General features: G+C 34.9%; 1 protein-coding gene across 3 annotated transcripts in view; it reads right to left on the bottom strand.

The window, feature by feature from the left end:
- The window catches only part of UGT8 (UDP glycosyltransferase 8), a 92,339-nt gene that overhangs the window by 8,128 nt on the left and 65,332 nt on the right, over positions 1-18,879 (bottom strand). For all 3 annotated transcript variants that reach the window (XM_032146295.2, XM_058436693.1, XM_058436694.1), the window contains exons 3-5: positions 6,109-6,251; positions 4,493-4,569; positions 1,965-2,184 (exon numbers count right to left, since the gene is read on the bottom strand). In XM_032146295.2, the coding sequence (XP_032002186.1) occupies positions 1,965-2,184; positions 4,493-4,569; positions 6,109-6,251 (440 nt within the window). The remainder of the gene's footprint in view (positions 1-1,964; positions 2,185-4,492; positions 4,570-6,108; positions 6,252-18,879) is intronic.

Raw genomic sequence — 18,879 nt, 5'->3', positions numbered from 1 at the left:
TTTTGTGTTGTGTCTCTTCCCAGTTCTGGTATCAGGATAATGCTGGCTTCATAAAAGGAATACTTCTTTTACAGTATTAGTTACTTGGTTTAAACTAGAATATCTCGGACACAATATTAGTGAAGCAAACCAATATTTTCAATAATTATCACCTGTTAAATGTGGAATATTATCACATTTGAAACAAAGATAAATGACTTCAGTTTATATAATGACTTTTAGCAAAGGACATGCTACACAAATCATTGGCATTTTTACATCGACTAAGACATCTTTCCATGTACAAAATCCTTTCAGTTAAATATTTAAGGTTTTCAAGTTACATGCAATTAACTCATCTGATATGTATACTTTTGGGAATGATATAAATTTATTCACTGCATTGAATAACTCTTAAATTAAGCACTTACATATCTTCAATATTCTATAGCTGGAATTTAATTGCCATGTGACCTAAGATTGTAACCTGTTCTTGCTCTAATTCAGCCTGGTTCATGCCTCACAAAACACGGCTGGACTAACTTCCTGCGAATAACCTAGATTTTTGCTCTTTCCTTTTTATCTGACCCAATCTCAGCAGTTCTGCAACTGTTTCCCCATAATTCTGCTTAGGGCTATATTTTACAAACTTTCCTGAAAGACTACAGATAGATACATACATACACACACATATATGATACATGTATGATGTATATGTATGTGTGCATATATATATATGAAATAACACCATGTTTTGAAAAGCACACCTTTAAAGAAAAACTATAGATAACAGAAGAAGGGATATACTTAGGCAACCCTAGTTATGGAACACATTGCTCCAATGGCAGAGCTGTATCCGACACTGGATCCTTTAAGAGTCCAGAGCATGAAGGTCACCCCTGAGCTCACATAAAAGCAGCATAATGAACTTCAGTTGAATTCAGCATTTTATATGCAAGCTGCACCCTTTTATATGAAATAATTTTTCTTATTATTGGTTATTCCTTAGAATGTGGCAGTGTTTCTCAAGTGTTTCTCAAGTGTTAAGCCATATCCCCTAGGCATAAAAAGAAAAAGCTTATGCACTTCTAATATTTAATGCTATTGGAAATGCAAGATAAATTAAATACAATGTCTACAAATGAAGAAAACTGCTGCTTTGTTTTAAAATTACACAGGCCAGTTCTTCACCCTTTGAGACTGATTTGTGAACTAGCTTAACTCAGGACCCATCGATAATTTAAAAAGCAAAATAAAGATTCTGATTCATCATTCACCTGTGTAAATAAATCTCTGTATTTCTGCAATACTCAGTGCTAGGGAAACCCAGCAACACCAGGCTTACCATGCAGTACAAAGAGCACTGTCTTGGGAATCAGACAGTCCTGGCTTCTAATTTCGACTACAATTGCTGTGTAAGCCAAATTACTTAAGTTCTATGAATATCAAGTGCCTTGCCTCTATAATGTGGATAATAAAAACTGTGACATACAGCTGTTTTAAGTATGAAAATGAAATAAAGCACATAACATTTGACACAATGTAGATATCCAAAGATTATTCCCATTGCAGTTTCTCCCTGTTTGGAAGATCCTTGTAGAATATTATCTGGTGTCATAACATGGTGGTCAAATGACTGCTGTTTTCATTTTCTAAATTATAGAAAACATGCATAAAGCATTATCATAGGAATCTAAAGGATATTTCCATAATTTGATAATTTATTGAAAATCTATTGAAAATAATTGGCTACTGACAATATACTGTGGTATGTATGTGCATCAGCTTTAATGTTAATTGAAACCTTACCTGGGATTATTGATAACTTTCACTAGTGCTTCATAGAGCTCTTTTTCAGTAACTGTCTTCCAAAAGGATAGTTCCATAATTTGATAATTTATTGAAAATCTATTGAAAATAATTGGCTACTGACAATATACTGTGGTATGTACGTACATCAGCTTTAATGTTAATTGAAACCTTACCTGGGATTATTGATAACTTTCACTAGTGCTTCATAGAGCTCTTTTTCAGTAACTGTCTTCCATTCTAGTAATATCCCCATGCCTTTTGCCTGTACTCTGGTCATAGTATCATAATGGTCTCCAAAGAGTGGAATTCCCACTACAGGCACACCATGATACATAGTTTCAAAAATACTGTTCAAACCACCGTGGCTCAGGAAGGCTTTAATCTTTGAATGCCCTGAAGAAAGATGAAAAAGAAAACAACTTACAACATTATTACTCTACAGAAGAGATTTTCCCAGAAATTTATTAAAAATCGACACTACAGTAAACATGCATTTCAGATAAAGGATTCCTAAAGGTGTAATTTCACTGATTCCTGCTCTACACCAATTAAAATATTTGTTATATACATAATTGTCAGATTTTGATATATCAATTAAAAGCCATTTTTAGGTAGTTGAAATGTACATTACTATTTTTAACACAAACTTTGCACGACTAACAACACATATTTAAATGGCCAATAATTATTACGAAGCCAACGAAAGCAAGAAATGCCAAACAATACCAGAGTGAAAAAATAGACATCTACCTTCTGGCTACTCAAATGTTTATCAATATTAAAGTCAAAAACACTTTTTAAAAAAAATGTAAAAAAGGGCTGGATTCCAGAAGTCCATGAAGAGTTTGTGTGCTTCTCCAAAAAAAGAATGTTGTAATCACTATTTACAACATTCAAGTTCTATCAGCATTAATATTTCACAATTTTAGGGTTTAATTTTACATTTATGTGCTCAAACATGTAGAGATAAACACTTATAATCATTTATAAGACATGAGACATCACATAACATTTAGTTGTTATAAGAATAAAAGAGATAATTTGTCAAAATTAATATGGAAGTTCAAAACCAAGATTTGTTCTCCTGGTAAATGGCCCACATTTCCATAAAAGGGATCAAAAGTTGGCATTAGAGTTGTAAAAACAAAACAAAACAAAAACATTGTATTTAAGATATATGTTATTGGCCAGAAAGAAATTATAGCTAGCCAAAATGTCGATCTTTTAAAATACACATGTGCCAGGTACAAAATTAATATGTGTGGGAACCATGGTCTCAGTGGTGCTCCCAGAGCTCTTTCATTCTGAAGTCTAGTGGAATTGGTTAGTCAGTGTCTCTAGCCCTTACCCACAAGTGGCTTTTCTGACTCTTAGGTCCAACTAAAGGATCTGCCCTAGAAGTGGATTTCAAACTTTATTTTTAGCAAAAACCCCTCTCTTTAAACAAAACCTAGCACCAAGCCCAACAGTAAAATAAAGCAGAGCTGCTGTGTAAAAAGGAGGGGTGGCTACGAGGGGCGGGGAAAGACATTGATTTGGTTCCTACTTCTCATCCCGGAAGAATCTTTTGATCATAGTTAGAAGCTATTAGAGGACTCACAAGGATCATGCCTATTGTTAAAAAAGATACTGATCTTGAAAAAGTCAGAGAGCTGACACTGAGAAGCCTAGAGCAGCTATCGACTTGAGGAGAGTTTTCAGGCATGGACCTTGCAGTAGAGCCTCACAGTCAAAAAAAAGAAAAAAAGAAAAAAAAAAACAATAACAAATGGAAAACCCACACACAATAAAAGTTTAGATGTTCATACATAACAGTGTCACACTGTTGCACTGAGATAGTTGATAGGTTGTCTTACTTAAACTTCCTGCTTCTTTCCTATCTTCTAAGGAATCTAAGTCATAATAGTAAAGCCATAAAAGATTTAAAAATAAAAAAAATACAAGGATCAAGACAGGTAAATTGCCTTGTATTCTTTTTTCTTCAGTTTTAGCATTTATAGAATAGTATTATAATAAGCTAGATGAAAATAAATTATATACATAAATAAAATTCTTTACTGGTTTTCAGTTAAATTATCTAGATTCAAACACACTTAAAAGATATGCATACACTAATTATTATTTTAATTTTGAGAATCAAAATCCCCAAGATTAAATAATATAAAATGCTTCAAAAATGCCCAATGATTTAGGACTAAACAGAGCAGATAATCCAATTAAAGTTAAAATAAATTGACTGTTCCCGTGGTCTTCTGATTCTCTTTGGTTTCAGACAAATGAATAACTTCTAATTTGTCTTGGTTCTCAGACCATCTGTAATAAACCTGTAACCTAAATCTACAGTCTTATTGTTTTAACTGTTCTACTTTCACCTGATTACTCTAATTAGGTATAATCTTATTCACTACTAATTTATATAGTTCATTAAGTACATAATTTCCAGATAATTAAAATTGATGGCTGGTCTAAAAATTTTAATATAGAGGCTCAAAGGTTCACATTTTGCAAAATGTTTTCCAATAAATAAAGAGTTAAAATTTTGGCCTCAAATTTAAGACTTGAGATACTGGATAAAAAACATAACTCTACCATATACTACACACATACTGTATGAACCTCTCAAGTTAAAAAAAAAAAAAAAGTCACATTTACATAATTAAAACCTAACAGCCAAGTAAGTAACCACACATCACTGACTTACCAAGCAGGTCATTTTGTGGTAACCATTCTATGAGTTTAGTGTTGCTTCCTAGATTCTTTGGTTTGGGTCCAGAAAACCTAAAATGTACACCAGACAATTAGTCTTTTAAAAATCAAACCTTACTCATAGTATGGGCTCTCTGATTAAGTATGAGATTTAAAATAAATGTTTGATGATCTTTTGTTGATATTCTTAAGAATGAAACCATGCTTTGGTAACAACAAATATTTGATTAAGTTTCTTTTTAATAAAAACTTTCACTGGTTGGAGGAAAAACAAGAAATAATTTGCTTACATAGAGATCTATTTTCCATTGGTTCCTCATGCCTATACACATACAGAGATGGGAAAAACAAACAAACAAACAAAAACCAAACAAATAAACCTACACTAGAAGTTATTCCCCACAAGCAGCCAGAAGCTGGAACAAGAAGTGGCAGGGAGGGCTGCCACTGCTATGGCAGTCAATATCCCTAAATCCTTAACACCCTGAGTCTGAGGGAAGGCACAAGAATTGAAAAAAATCAGAAAGTTCTCTTCTTTAGCTTCACCAGAAATAAAAGTTTTGTGGGGCAAAGCACATAATTAGGTTGCTTCCTGCCTGATCTTTAAAAGATAAAACATAAATATGCTTAACAACTAAGAGGGTGACAAAAGAGTCTGAATGGAGTAGACATAAACTGTCCTAAATGAAGCAGAAGAGGTACTTTCTGGAGTTAAGCCTAACAGAGGAAACCCAATGGGACTGGAATCTGAAGGGAAAAGTCCTGAACAGTTAGAATAAAATAAATATCATTGCATAGTTCAGCCAGGAGAAGTGGGAGCTAATCCTTACTCATATGTTATAAAGGGAAAATCTCTATTACTCAAAGCCTACTTGCAATGGCTTGAGGGGCACTTTCTTCCATTCATAGTAGTAACTATGGGACCAACGTTGTATCCCTAGAGTTCAACAGTGGTAGTACGTGTTCAATAAATACATGCTAAATAAAGTGTTCATGTCTGATATTTCACCACTGGGTTGGAAATTCCAAAGACAGTCATGTGTTGGCAATGCCTTCCAAAAGAAGTTGGGGTCAATCTATGGTTCTGTCTTAAACTGTGTTAAATGGTAAGTGATTGTGTTTTTAAACGCCGGGTTTCTTAAATAAAATAAATCAAAAACATATGTAAAAGAGACAAAGTGGGAGCCCAAAAGAGTCCACGGTATTTTAGGTATTCGTTAATCCATCATTTTCTTCCTCATTTCAAAACTGATTTGAAGGAGTATATAAGAAGGCATGCAATTAAAACTAATTTTTAAAATCATAATAAATAATAAAAGAGTAAACGAGGGTAGAACTCTGAGAGAAACATTAAGTATGCATCTGACACAAAGAAAAGTCATTCTGAATCATATCTTCTTTCTGTGCTATAGGTCAGAGGTTTCTTTATCCATCATAGAGCCTTATGAATTAATTCCTAGATTTCAATACGCTAAGAAACAAAATGAAAGTCAAGAGCATCTTGCTAATCTTGTCAGGGAAACAATGTGCTGTGCTTTACTGGGACCTGTGGACTAAACAAGGAGATATTGAATGTCAAGAGCAAAGAAACAATCTACATTGTTACCTTACCTCCAAATCACTTTTTGAGGCAATCTCCCCAGAGCTCCTGCCAGTTTGTTAGCAATGTCTTCTGACAGATACTTGACACCAGCTCCAAAAGACACCAAGACAAAGCCATGTTCATTAGCACCATTTACCCATCTTTGGAGATCCTGTAAATCAAAACATGGCAGTAAGTTTTACGAAGACCAATCTAGTTTATAATTGGTGTTAACAGCCCAGTTAAAAAAAAAAACACCTTTTAAGTAATTTTCTTAAACAATTAGAAAGTAAAGGATACGATATTTTCTTCTAAATAACTGCTTTTGTTTACAACATTTCATCCGATAATGCTAACTGAAATGAGGATATATGGTTTATTTGGTAAGATCAATAAGTAACAAAAACAACTTAAAAAATCAGTAGCTAAAGGCTTAAAATCTCAGAAAAAGGGCAAAAATTGGAAATGACAAATGATGCATGGTCAGAAAAAAATTTGTACGCAGACACAGGCAAAAGATCTGGATTAAACATATGAAAAATCAATCATACTGGCAAAAATTCGTTAATGCATCATTTACAAATTTTTGCCAGTATGATTGATTTGCGTTGAATATCAAAGCAGTTCATTTTAAGAAATACCATCCTTACTTCGTTTTATTCTATAGGCACAAGCTTGTTTTTAATGATGTCATCCCTTTGAATAAATCTTTGCCAAAGACACCCAGCTTCAGTTTCCCATAGGAAAACAAATAGAGACACGGCACGTTGAGGAACACATTAATTCCACTGTAAGAATGACACACTTGCTGTCCATTGATGACTCCTATGCCATAATGCAGTCATGAAAGCAGAAGCCTGACTCATTGTGTGTTCATAATGTGTAGAGTGAGCTGCCACAGTTATATCTCACAGACCCTGCAGGTCTCTTGCTCAGTAAGAATGAGTTATTGCCATGGCTGTGTCAGCCATGCTTCTGCATTTTGCACCACTTTGTAGCATAACCTGATTTGTAGCTAAGGAGTACTGCACAATAAGAAGCATCATCACGGCCAGGCACGGTGGCTCACGCCTGTAATCCTAGCACTTTGGGAGGCCGAGGCGGGGCGCATCATGAGGTCAGGAGATGGAGACTATCCTGGCTAACACGGTGAAACCCCGTCTCTACTAAAAATACAAAAAAAAAAAAAAAAAATTAGCTGGGCATGGTGGCGGGCACCTGTAGTCCCAGCTACTCGAGAGGCTGAGGCAGGAGAACCTGGGAGGTGGAGCTTGCAATGAGCCAAGATTGCGCCACTGCACTCCAGCCTGGGTGACAGAGCGAGATGCTGTCTCAAAAAAAAAAAAAAAAAAAAAAAAGCAGGGTCACAATGGCATCACTGCACAGCTTAATTAAGTATTTAATGGAACATTAAGCCTAAGTTTTCCTTCCTTTCCCTTTTTCCCTTTTCTATTCATTTTATCACCTAAAGAGATTTGTATTAACTTTCTCTATTGCACTCAGCAGGGGACAGGAGACCACATTTTATGTCCCTCAAAAATTAGCGAATAATGTCACTGCATGACCGAGAGTGATGACAGAAAGGAGGTACATCCTTCTAGCTACTGAATGAGTAAAATAGGCTACCATTATTTGGTAGGGAAGAAAACCTTACCAAAACATCGTATTTTCCAGGAAGCTCTATTTATAAATACAGATAATCTTTGACTTATTATTTTTCAACTTTATGATGCTGTGAAAGCGATACTCCTTCAGTAGAGACTGTACTTCAAATTTTGCATTTTGATCTTTTCCAAGGCTTGTCATATGCCTGGGACAGTGACAGTGAGCTGTAGCTCTTAGTCAGCAATGCAGTCATGAGGGTGAATGGCCAAACACAACTGTATACTGTCTTGGCAGATGATTTTCTCCAAGTGTAGGCTAATGGAATTGTTCTGAGTACGTTTAAGGTAGGCTAGGCTATGACGTTGGTATGTTAGGTGTATTAAACACATTTTGACTTAAAATATTTTCAACTTATGATAGGTTTATCAGGACAGATCCCCATTGTAAGTCAAAGAACATATGTATATAAAAGAAATAGAGACTATATCAATTTTGAATTAAAACTTTTATATTCTGCTACATTTACCAAGTATATGTAAGATGCTGAAAATTTAAGTGTTATCCATAGGTTGAAAGTAATAAGCAGGAGCAGAATGATTTAAAATTTTATGTACAGTCCTAAGTTAGATGCACTTAAATATAAATGCTACACAGTAAAATTATATGAATACATATGGCGTACGTAAGCACCATATATAGCCTCTACTGATACATAAAAGAGTAGAAAAAATTATATTCATCATGTTTCCTTCAGGAAAAAAACTCAGTACTTTTAGAAGATATTATTCCACTTGGCTTAGAAGGAAGAGTGGGAATCAAGGTGACATGCAAACTCCTATTTCCTGAGTTAGAGATGAAAGACTAGAGCAGAGATAGTGAGCAAGTGGATGCCTTACTGTCCCTCAATGTAACCCCTCCCCATGATCTCTAATCTTCAGCATAAATTCACAGAACATTTGGTGTGATGGATGCTTTATGGGAACATTGAAGGGGTTGGATTTTGGATTCGGTTGACAAGCAGGTGATTCTGCAGTCATGAACAGATGCAAGAGCCAGGAGTTGAAGCAATCTTAAATTTGCTGAACTCACGGCAAAACTTTGAAATTGGAACTTCATGAAAAGTATACTGGTATCTTCCAGTGGTTTGGGAGGCCCTCAGGATATCTTAGCCATATATAAAAATACAGGATTTTTTGGAATGTAAGACCCAGTTATAAAAGGCAAATTTATTTAATAACAACTCTTAGAAAACAAACTCCATGGTAAATGTGTTCAACACACACACATGCACACACACACAAATCCAAACTCCAGAAATGCAACATTTTTAGAAGTAAAAGTACTTCTGCTCCTGGTCAAATATCTTCTGCTCCTGGTCAAATACCAAATTTTAAAACTGGACTAAATAATTCATTTATAATAGCAACAAAATTCATAAAGACCTAAGAATAAACCTAACAGAAATATACCAAATATACACGAAGAAAACATGAAAACTTTCCTAAAGGACAAAGAACGAAGGAAACCTGAATAAATGGGGACAATGGAACATGATGACAGAGACAATCAGCTATTGATTGAAGAAAAAATATGAGGTTCTATCCCTCCGCTAGTAGAAGTCAAAGAGGGATTAAAAGTTAAACTGAATTATAATTTTTTTTTTTTTTTTTGAGACAGAGTCTCGCTCAGTCACCCAGGCTGGAGTGCAGTGGCACGATCTTGGGTCACTGCAGGCTCCGCCTCCTGGGTTCACACCTTTCTCCTGCCTCAGCCTCCCGAGTAGCTGGGACTATAGGCGCCCCCACTAGGACTGGCTAATTTTTTGTATTTTTACTAGAGACGAGGTTTCACCGTGTTAGCCAGGATGGTCTAGATCTCCTGAGCTCGTGATCCGCCCGTCTTGGCCTCCCAAAGTGCTGGGATTACAAGTGCAAGCCACCACGCCCGGCCTAAAAGTTAAATTGAATTATAATTTTAAAAAGACACTTTAAAAATCAACAAAATAATTAATAGACTGGCAGAAATATTACAATACACCTAATAAAGGATTAATACTAAAATAAAATAGGGGGAATAAAACCACAAACACCAGAAAACCAGAAAGCACCCAATTCACAGACGACAACTAAACGGCATAAACATTAAAAGAACCTTTGTTTCACATGAATAATCAGAGAAACAAGTTCAAATTGTTTTCATATTGTCTATATAGTACTCTGTTGATATTTAATATTTCATTAATATTTAATTCATTTTAAAGAATAGAACCTAGAATTTACCCTTTAGATACTATTTTTTTGTAATTTTCTTGTAACTGTTTTTGTTTGTTTGCTGGAAGGATAAATGTCTTTTCTTAAATGACCTCTGGGTTTACTGTTATTAGCAAGCTTTTCCCACTTCAAGATTATCTTTTAAATGGTCCATATTTTCTTTTCATAATTTTACAGCATCATTTCTTTAATGTTTTAATCTTTTATCCAATGAGAATTTATTTTGAAGGAAAGAATAACAGTGACATCCATCTTTATTTCTAACCAAACGGTTAGCCAGTCTTCTCAACATTAGTTATTTAATATCTCATCATCTCAATTATTTGAAATGCCACCCTCACAGTCTGTTTCTGAATTCTATTCTGTTCCAATGATCTATCCATCTCTGTGCCAGTACCAAAGAATTTTATTTTACATTTTTATATTTGCAATGTTAGATTTTATTACTTTTCATTTTGGGGATTCTGTTAGTTACTCTTATACTTAGCATATTTTTTAAGGACCCATCTTTTTGATAACTCATAAATGGCCATTTACTACCAGTACTACTACTTCTTAAGTAAGTTATGAATATTTGTGCATAAGGTACAGAATAGGCCTTCCATTTCACTCAATACAGGAATTTAGAAATTGCATCGTCTTGTACAGTAGACCAGCACTGCACGCACATTTCTCCACTAGATGGCAGGACAGGAATGGAGCGACATCTGGGCTCAACCTGCTTACATGCCCAATTCCAGACTACCTCTATGGGTACAGGGGAACCTACACCAAGGGGAAAAACTGACATTTTCAGATTGAAAAGAAAATGATCACAATAAGGCACCAAATACCGAACTGGAAATCATCAACACCCATAGGCACTCCCCTCACTATATCAGAATGAATAATTCCATTCCTATGCAATTTAAGTAACAGATACCTACCTATACTTAGCTATAAAGTAATTTTCTATGTCTTTTGAAAAGACAACCTCACAATAAAAATAATCATTTTATCTTCTTGTAGGATTAAGTCATCTGTTTGAAGTCTTTTATGGGAAAAGGTAGCATAATAAGGAAATATGAATAATATACATTCTATTTCCTATAATCAGTTGCTATATGTTAAGTATTTGCATTTATTTTAATGATCGTGATCCAGATAGACACTGATTTGTTTCTAGTATTGCCAGATTTCTTATCTTAGAGTAATTATATACCAAATGCCTTGACTGGACCACAGGAAGAATGATGTAGTGAGGAGTGTGTTGTCCTCCCATGTCCCTCCATGTGGTGCTGTCCAGCTTAAGCCAGTAAAGCAGCCTGGCTCTGTGAGCCTGGAGATGGGGCAGAACAGAAGCTAAGTAATGCACCAGAGTCAGACTCGGGGAGCAACTACTCCCAAAGTATAAAATTTTCATTATTTTCAGGTAATGTTTTGATATTAGGGATGCCAAACAATGGAAGATGGTGAAAAAATATTCAAAGAAGTGGAAAGCAAGATCTTGAAACTTTTAAAGTTGGGTAATGCCTTCTTAAAAATATACTCATTCCCCTATCCGAAAATAAATAATTTTTTTTTACTCATTGTGGCCAATGTAAAACACATCCCAATGCAAGAAAATCATAAGTAGCTTCTTAAAAAATAAGCTTCAGAAACAGTGCAAGAATAATTAAAAGTTGAATGGTGCAAGCCCACCTCCATCCTTGCTATCCTGGATTCTGAGGACATCAGAGTCTTTTAGACCTCTAGAGAGGATAACAGGTCTGAGGTGTGGGGACACACTAGGCTGTCATGTTTGCACTCCAGATCTCTCTTGATACCAGCCTGCAACCCAAACCCACTCTTTTCTCTCCTCCAAGAATGGGAGCCTTGAGAAGGGGCCAGCACAGTGGAGAAACCTATAACACTGCATCCTTTGTTGGCCCCATCCATTCTGAGGAAAAGAATGCCTGGACTGTGAGAGAATCCTACACAGAGATGATAATGGGAGATGAGGGGGGTGGGTGTTGGAGTTCCTTTTCTTATTCCCAACACCAACATCAATAGGCCTCTTTTCCCATTTAATGTTTCTGATATAAAGAATGCTCTGCTTTGGTCAGGTGGGTTGCAAAGAATTTCATTCTGCAAAATTTAGTAGGTAAAATGACAGTGAACATTTTGGTAGAAAATGCTCTTAAAAAAATCTTGGGATATCAAATGTGATCTCTGACTACTGCTAATATAGTTAACCAAGACTTATTAAACAACAACAACAAACAACACTGAAAATATAAAGGTCACCATTCAAAATAAAAATGCACCAATCATTGTTTTCACTGATTTGTTTGGCAAGAGGCTTGCTTCAAACCCCAATTCCACAATTTGCTGTATGATCTTAATGATGCCACCTATTCCCTCTGAGGCCCAGCTTCCTCATCTCTAAAAACACTTATGATACTTTACAAGGACGTTGCAGAAATTAAATGAGATTAAATATATAAAAGTGCTTTGTCAACTAAAAATTATGCTGTTCTTTTCCCTGGCCATGATAGCTGATAAGTAACACACAGATTATGGAATGAAATGATATCCACATTGAGAAAAGGAAAAAAAAAAAAGGTCATTCTGCGCCAAGATATTTTCTCTCAGTTATATTTGTTCACTATGTTTTAGATTTTTCAGAATAAAGCTGTTTAAAACACATAAATGAAAAGTAGTACAAAAAATGTTTACATGCAGCATCAAATCTAGTTTTCAGTTTTTCAGAAAACTCAAATGATTTCCCAGATCATCTAGAAAGGTATAAACTACAATTACCCTATAGAAGAAGCAATAGAGAGATCAATGTCAAGGCAATGGTTCTATTTTCAAAATCTCAAAAGATGCCTTCAACACAGTGAAAGTTCAGAAGAATGAAATAAGCACCCAGAAGGGTGTATTCATTTCCACTGAGATTCTGCAGTATCGGTTTTTCTTCATTGTGAGATTGATTAATTTTGCCAGTACAGTTACAATTAAAATAAGTAAGCAAAATTTGAAACCCTGATTTGACTTTGAAAAGTTAAAATTTCAAGGTTCTTAAGACCTTCAAGGAACTGAACACAAGCAGCAGGGACATCCCGAGGATATGATGACAGCAAGGTACTGAGGAGATATGGAAAGCAACCACGAGATAGAAAAAAAAGGACAGAAATAATAAACGGAGGTGAAACTTTCACCAGAAAAAAAAAATCACTAGGGAAATGACATCTAAATCTTTCTTATGTTACAAAAGAAAACTGATTAATGGACTTGGAAACCCACCTAATTTGCTGGGTCACTATTTGATAAATGATTATTTGATAGCCATGACCAGCTGCTATGTACCATATCTGACACTTGGGACATATCAAAGAATAAATAAACAAAATGTTCTGCCTTCAGAGAGTTTATATTTTTTAATGAGGCCGTACCTACAGTAAGTAGATACGGGGAAATGAAGAGCAGATAAAGTATTGAAACTTGGCCTCAGATTCATCAGGTACCAATATTTTATCTACTCTTCACTCCCCCAAATACAGCCTACCTTGGGTGCCTGAAACTTCCCCCTCACGGCACAGTTCTTTACCAAGATCGCAACAAAGTATCACCTCTATTGTTCTCCCCTGCGAGACCTGTTCTTTGAACAGGGCACTACCACACTTCTTGTAGCATGTGAGTTTATGCACAAGACTTTTCTTCTCCTAGGTGTAAGATGCAGTAGGTGCTCAATACTTATTTCTTTTAATAAATCAAGAAAGCTAATAGTAATCTAAGTCTTTGAAAGGATAAACAACAAGTACACTGCTTTATTTTGCCATTCAGTTAACAGGATAAATAACACTGTCTTTTCCCTAGAACTTAAAACAAACTATTGAGCACTTTAAAGAAATGTCTCCTTTTAAAAATCAAGCTTAGCTACTAAATTATGTGACCTACATAAACAAAAGAAAGGCAGTCTTGCTAGGTAATCTGTCTGCCTTCTTTCTTTCCAGAAAAAAAAAAAAAAAGAAAACACCCAACTTTTTTTCATGATAATCAGTATTATGCCATAAAGACACACAGATTTACATAGCTTCCAATTCTGACTACCAAGGAAAAATTAGTAGTGTGACAGCAAAGAAGTCTTGTACGTAATGCCTTAGTCAAACGATAAAAGTGGACATCATCAATAATGAAGCAAGTAAAAATCACGTACCACCTAATCAGATGCAACATGCAGAATATAGCATCCCTTCTGTGATATTCCTGTAAGGATGCATAACCTGAATCCAATTATGAGGAACATATGATAAACCCAAATTGAGGGACATTCTATACAACAGGCCGATATCCTTCAACAACATCAAAATAATGAGAATCTAAGAAACACTGAGTTCAAGGAGAAGGAGCCTAAAGACATAGCAAATAAAGGCCACTGATAATTCTGAACTGGATCCTTTCCTTATTAAGGACATTGTTAGTGGATCTCATAAAACTTCACTGAGGTGTAAAACTTAGATGGTAGTAACATATCATTGTTAATTTCCTTATTTTTATGGTTTGTATTGTGATTATGCAGAAAAATGTCCTCATGTGCTATATATATATATATATACAAAATGTATATCAATGTATATGCAGAAAAATGTCCTCATGTGCTATATATATATATATATATATATATATATATACAAAATGTTTATCAATGTTTTGGAGGGTGACAGGGTATCATATAGAAATCTTATTGTCAGATAGTTCTGGTAAAAAAGAACTTTGAACTGAGTTTGCAAATTTCCTGCAGACTGACTTAATACTATTTCAGAAATAATCTATTGGGAGATTGTTATATTACAAAAGAAAAATTAAATAAAAAAAACACAGCTTTCAATTTAACAATTCCACATGAGAAACATGGTTTACTATCAACAAGCATTACTACCAAGTAACAAACACCACCACCTAGAATAAGCCCCTGTAACCAATAATCTTCGTTTCAAAACAACTTATGTGGACTTCTTTTTGTCTCTAAAAGCTTCTCCTTACTCCAAACCCCTCAGATGCATGCATGGTCTGCAACAGCATGCATATCCAGCATTGCAGACCCTTGCTATTCCCAAATCAACTGTTTTAGAGAAAAAACACACAAAACAAACAAAAACAAATATCCCAGGATTCTGGATGATGCAAACTAAATAAATAAAATTTTATTGTGGAAAAATCTAGATAATCGATTAATTTTCATTTTTAAATTTAAACTTCCCTCCATCAATTTAAGCATCTGAATAACATAATGAGCTGCAAATTACTTTACAAAAAAACAAAACAAAATAAAAAAAACTAGGTACCGGGAACTGGTAAGCGTTCTACTTTGTAAAAACAATGTAGGGAAATATAAATTATCAGTCATACTTGAAAATTATAAAGCCATTGCAAAAGACATAGGAATTATATTGTGTGGCAGACTGTATGCTCCCATAAACAGCTAAATTAGTATTTCCAGTCCCACACGTGTTTTCAGAAAGTCCCCATCAAGAGGTGCTATGCCTGCACTGTATAAACTTGGGCAGGTAAGCTTTGGCTGACTCATGACTTCTCTGGTCAATTGATCACAGAAGAAGTAATCCTATGTGACTTCTAAGGTTAGATCATAACAAAAGATACACTTGACACCTACTTCTCTCTCTCTTGAAAACTCACCCTTCTTTACCAAACACTATGCCATATCAGTAAAGAAGGCAACATGAAGACAAGGGAAGGTGTTGTAGCTAATAGCTCAACTAAAGTCTCAGCTAATAGCTAATTTTAACTGCCAAACATGAGATTGAACAAGCCTGAGGATGCTCTCAAGTGTTCTAGCCAATTCCCCAGACAGTATAGAGCACAGAAAAGTTGTTCCTGCTATTCTGTCTGAATTCCTCACCTGTAGGTATAATAGATGGTTGCTTAAACGTTACTAGGGTAGATTTTGCAGCTCTAGGGGCTGAAATGTCTCAATGCATGTTCACTTGGTTTCTTTCTCAGGAATCATAAATGGGATCTGAAAAACAGCACTAAGAGATCCACATGAGGTCCCTAACATTTTTTTTTCTCATAAAGATCAGGGAGAATAGAACATAACCAACAGTCACTGAATACCTACTTTGTGACTTTAAACCCATTAAGTTATCTCTTCTAAGAAAATACGAGAGTGGATAAAGTTGAGGCCCAATAATACCAAATAACCTACTTCTAATCCATTAACCTATGGTCTTCATTAATACTCCAAAAAAGAAAATGTAATACTTACTACACGTCCAAATTAATTCCCAAAATAATTCTGGTAGCTATATTCCCTTTTGAAGTCCACTGATATTACCAACAAAGACAGAGTGCACTGCAGATCTTGTTTAACCTGCATGTATATTCATCAATAATTCAGTATCAGTTAACAAACTTTTACTGGTCACCTTCTATGTGCCAGGCACTAGGTGTCAGGAATATAAGAGAGCAAGATATGGTTTCCTCCTCAGAAGTTCACAGTCCATTTCAGATTCATGAGCTTCATTAACAGCACATTAATACTGCCTCTGCCCTACTTCCTCCCTGAAGACTGGGGGAATAAAGAGCCTGAAAATAAATAATAAATTTTCCAAAAATGCACTTATATTAAATCTCTGTAAATTATAGCCCAGTTTTCTCTTGATTTCAGAGTTGAATTTCTAAAGGAACAGTTTAGTGACAGGCAATTAAAGGTCACACACCAACATTTCCAAACCAATTAGAAATACATTTATAATCAGTTAAATTATATGTCAAAAATTCATTGGCAACTAAAGAATCCCTTCTTAAAGAAAATTTCTCTTTTTCTAATGTAATACTGATATTTAGCATTTCTAGATTATACATCTATATAGAGAAAGACAGTAAGTGCAGGACTTGGCTAAAACAGGTCAAATTCACATAATTTCCAGGGTAAATCACTCAAATAGATCCTTCCAGGTCAATGACAGTATCAAAGTATACTTGAGTCAGCTTCTCTCAAATGCCTAATGTAGTATGTATAAAGCTAGGCAAAGACCACAATATGCAATAAGGTCATATCCTATGACTATAACCTCATGGATATTTCCATTAGCTCTAGTGTTTCTATCTTATGAGCATGAATAGCATATATGTTCAAGGGAAGAGAAGTCTTTAACTTTTATGGGGTAAGTGACTATATAGACTAGAAAACTAGGAACTTGATCACCCCTTCTCCTTCATCTCACTCCCCACTTTTCATAATCTATTTCTACAACTATTCAGGAAGTAAACTCGTTTGCAACAATGTCAATGATCCAGAAGGGTATGGGCAATGGTGCATTAATCCTGGGATGAGTGACTTGGTCATCTCAAGGAAAGATTTTGTATCTTGGGCAGAAACATGCAGAGCCATGATACAGTGCCTGCTAGACTGTGTACTCTTCCATGTGCTACCTTATATAAAAACAATTTAAAAATAAATCTTATTCTTTTCCTACATAAACAATGAGATTAGAATAAGATAAAAATCCTAACTGGACCCAGCAAAGACTCCAATGTTAGAATAAACATCAGTTATCAAACATAGCTATTTGGGGTTGCTATGACCCTCAGCCTCCCCTAAAGGAACTGACCTGCCAAGAGCACTCTTTCTTCTCATTATATTATATACAGCCAATTCTGTGGAACTAAAATTTGGATTTATGTGCTCTTCTAATCCTTCAGTACCATGACTTCTTTCCATTAATACAATTTATCACTATGCTCACAGAGAAGTCTGTAACAGAAGTATATCTTTGAATAAGCAGCCCAAAATGTACTTTCTCACCAATTTCTTATCTTAACTCCTAGACCCACTCATAAAAGTGCACTTCCCAATGCCAATCAGTTTATTTTAAAAGTCCTATTAATATACTCTCCATTCAATGCCAATGCTCAAGTTCTCTACACTAGTTACTTAAAAAAAAAATACCCACGAGAAAAATCTTGAAATTTTCATTGGTCCAACTACCAGCTGACATCCAAGGTCCTTCTGTTTCTTACTTCCTACTTTGATCAACACTACATGGTTCTACATTCCCTTAGCTTATCCCGTCCCTGACCACTCTGGTGACTTTATTCTCTCTGATTTCCTTTGTTAGAAATACTTCCATCTATTGAAATTCAACAGGTCCTTCAAGCTCAGCTCAAATGCTAACTTCAACAGATCCTTCCAGGTCAGTTGAAATGTCACTTACTATATCAATTCATGTCTAATTATGGCAAATTTAAGAATTTATCTTCTTTGAGAGTACTTTATAGCTTCTTTGGTTCTGTTCATATTTGAACGTGTGATAAAATTATTTGTATACATATGTCATTTTTTTTTGCAGACTATAAATTCCTCTAATTTCAAGGCATCCAAAATAGTGTATTGCCCGTAATTTGTGTACACTCAATAGGCATCTGATAGCTTATAATTTTCATTGTTTGCTAAATCAAATCCATAAAAAATCCATCAACTCATAAGAGTTTATTCCAATAATTCATTTGTAAATCTTTTCAGAAATCTATGCACATTTTCCCAAAATGTTATTGTTATACATGATAATTTAGGATAAAATTACACTTCAGTATTTCAGGTATATTTTGGATGGACGATTACTTCAAAAGACATCTGGAAGATAATTTAAGGTCCTGGGTACCACAAATTAATATTCTCTACTTCTAATCCTGGGTGTCAGAGAATGACAGACTCTCTGCATATGCTTAACAGTGAGCATGTTAAAGAGCTTATGAATCTAAGATATGTTTGTAACAGAAAGGGCAGGAGGAAAATCCATATCAGTGTAGTTCAGCAAGAGGGCAGAAGTGGTGTATATGTGGAAAACTAGTTTTTCTTGCTTTTAATCTTGAAATTGCCTTAAATTTCACATAAAATTAAAATGAGATGTGAGACTTCTATATTTATAAAAGAGAAAC

The sequence above is a fragment of the Hylobates moloch genome, unplaced genomic scaffold, assembly GCF_009828535.3.
Source record: "Hylobates moloch isolate HMO894 unplaced genomic scaffold, HMol_V3 SCAFFOLD_3, whole genome shotgun sequence".
Classification (NCBI taxonomy): domain Eukaryota; kingdom Metazoa; phylum Chordata; class Mammalia; order Primates; family Hylobatidae; genus Hylobates; species Hylobates moloch.
This window is presented reverse-complemented; position numbering and strand designations above follow the sequence as displayed.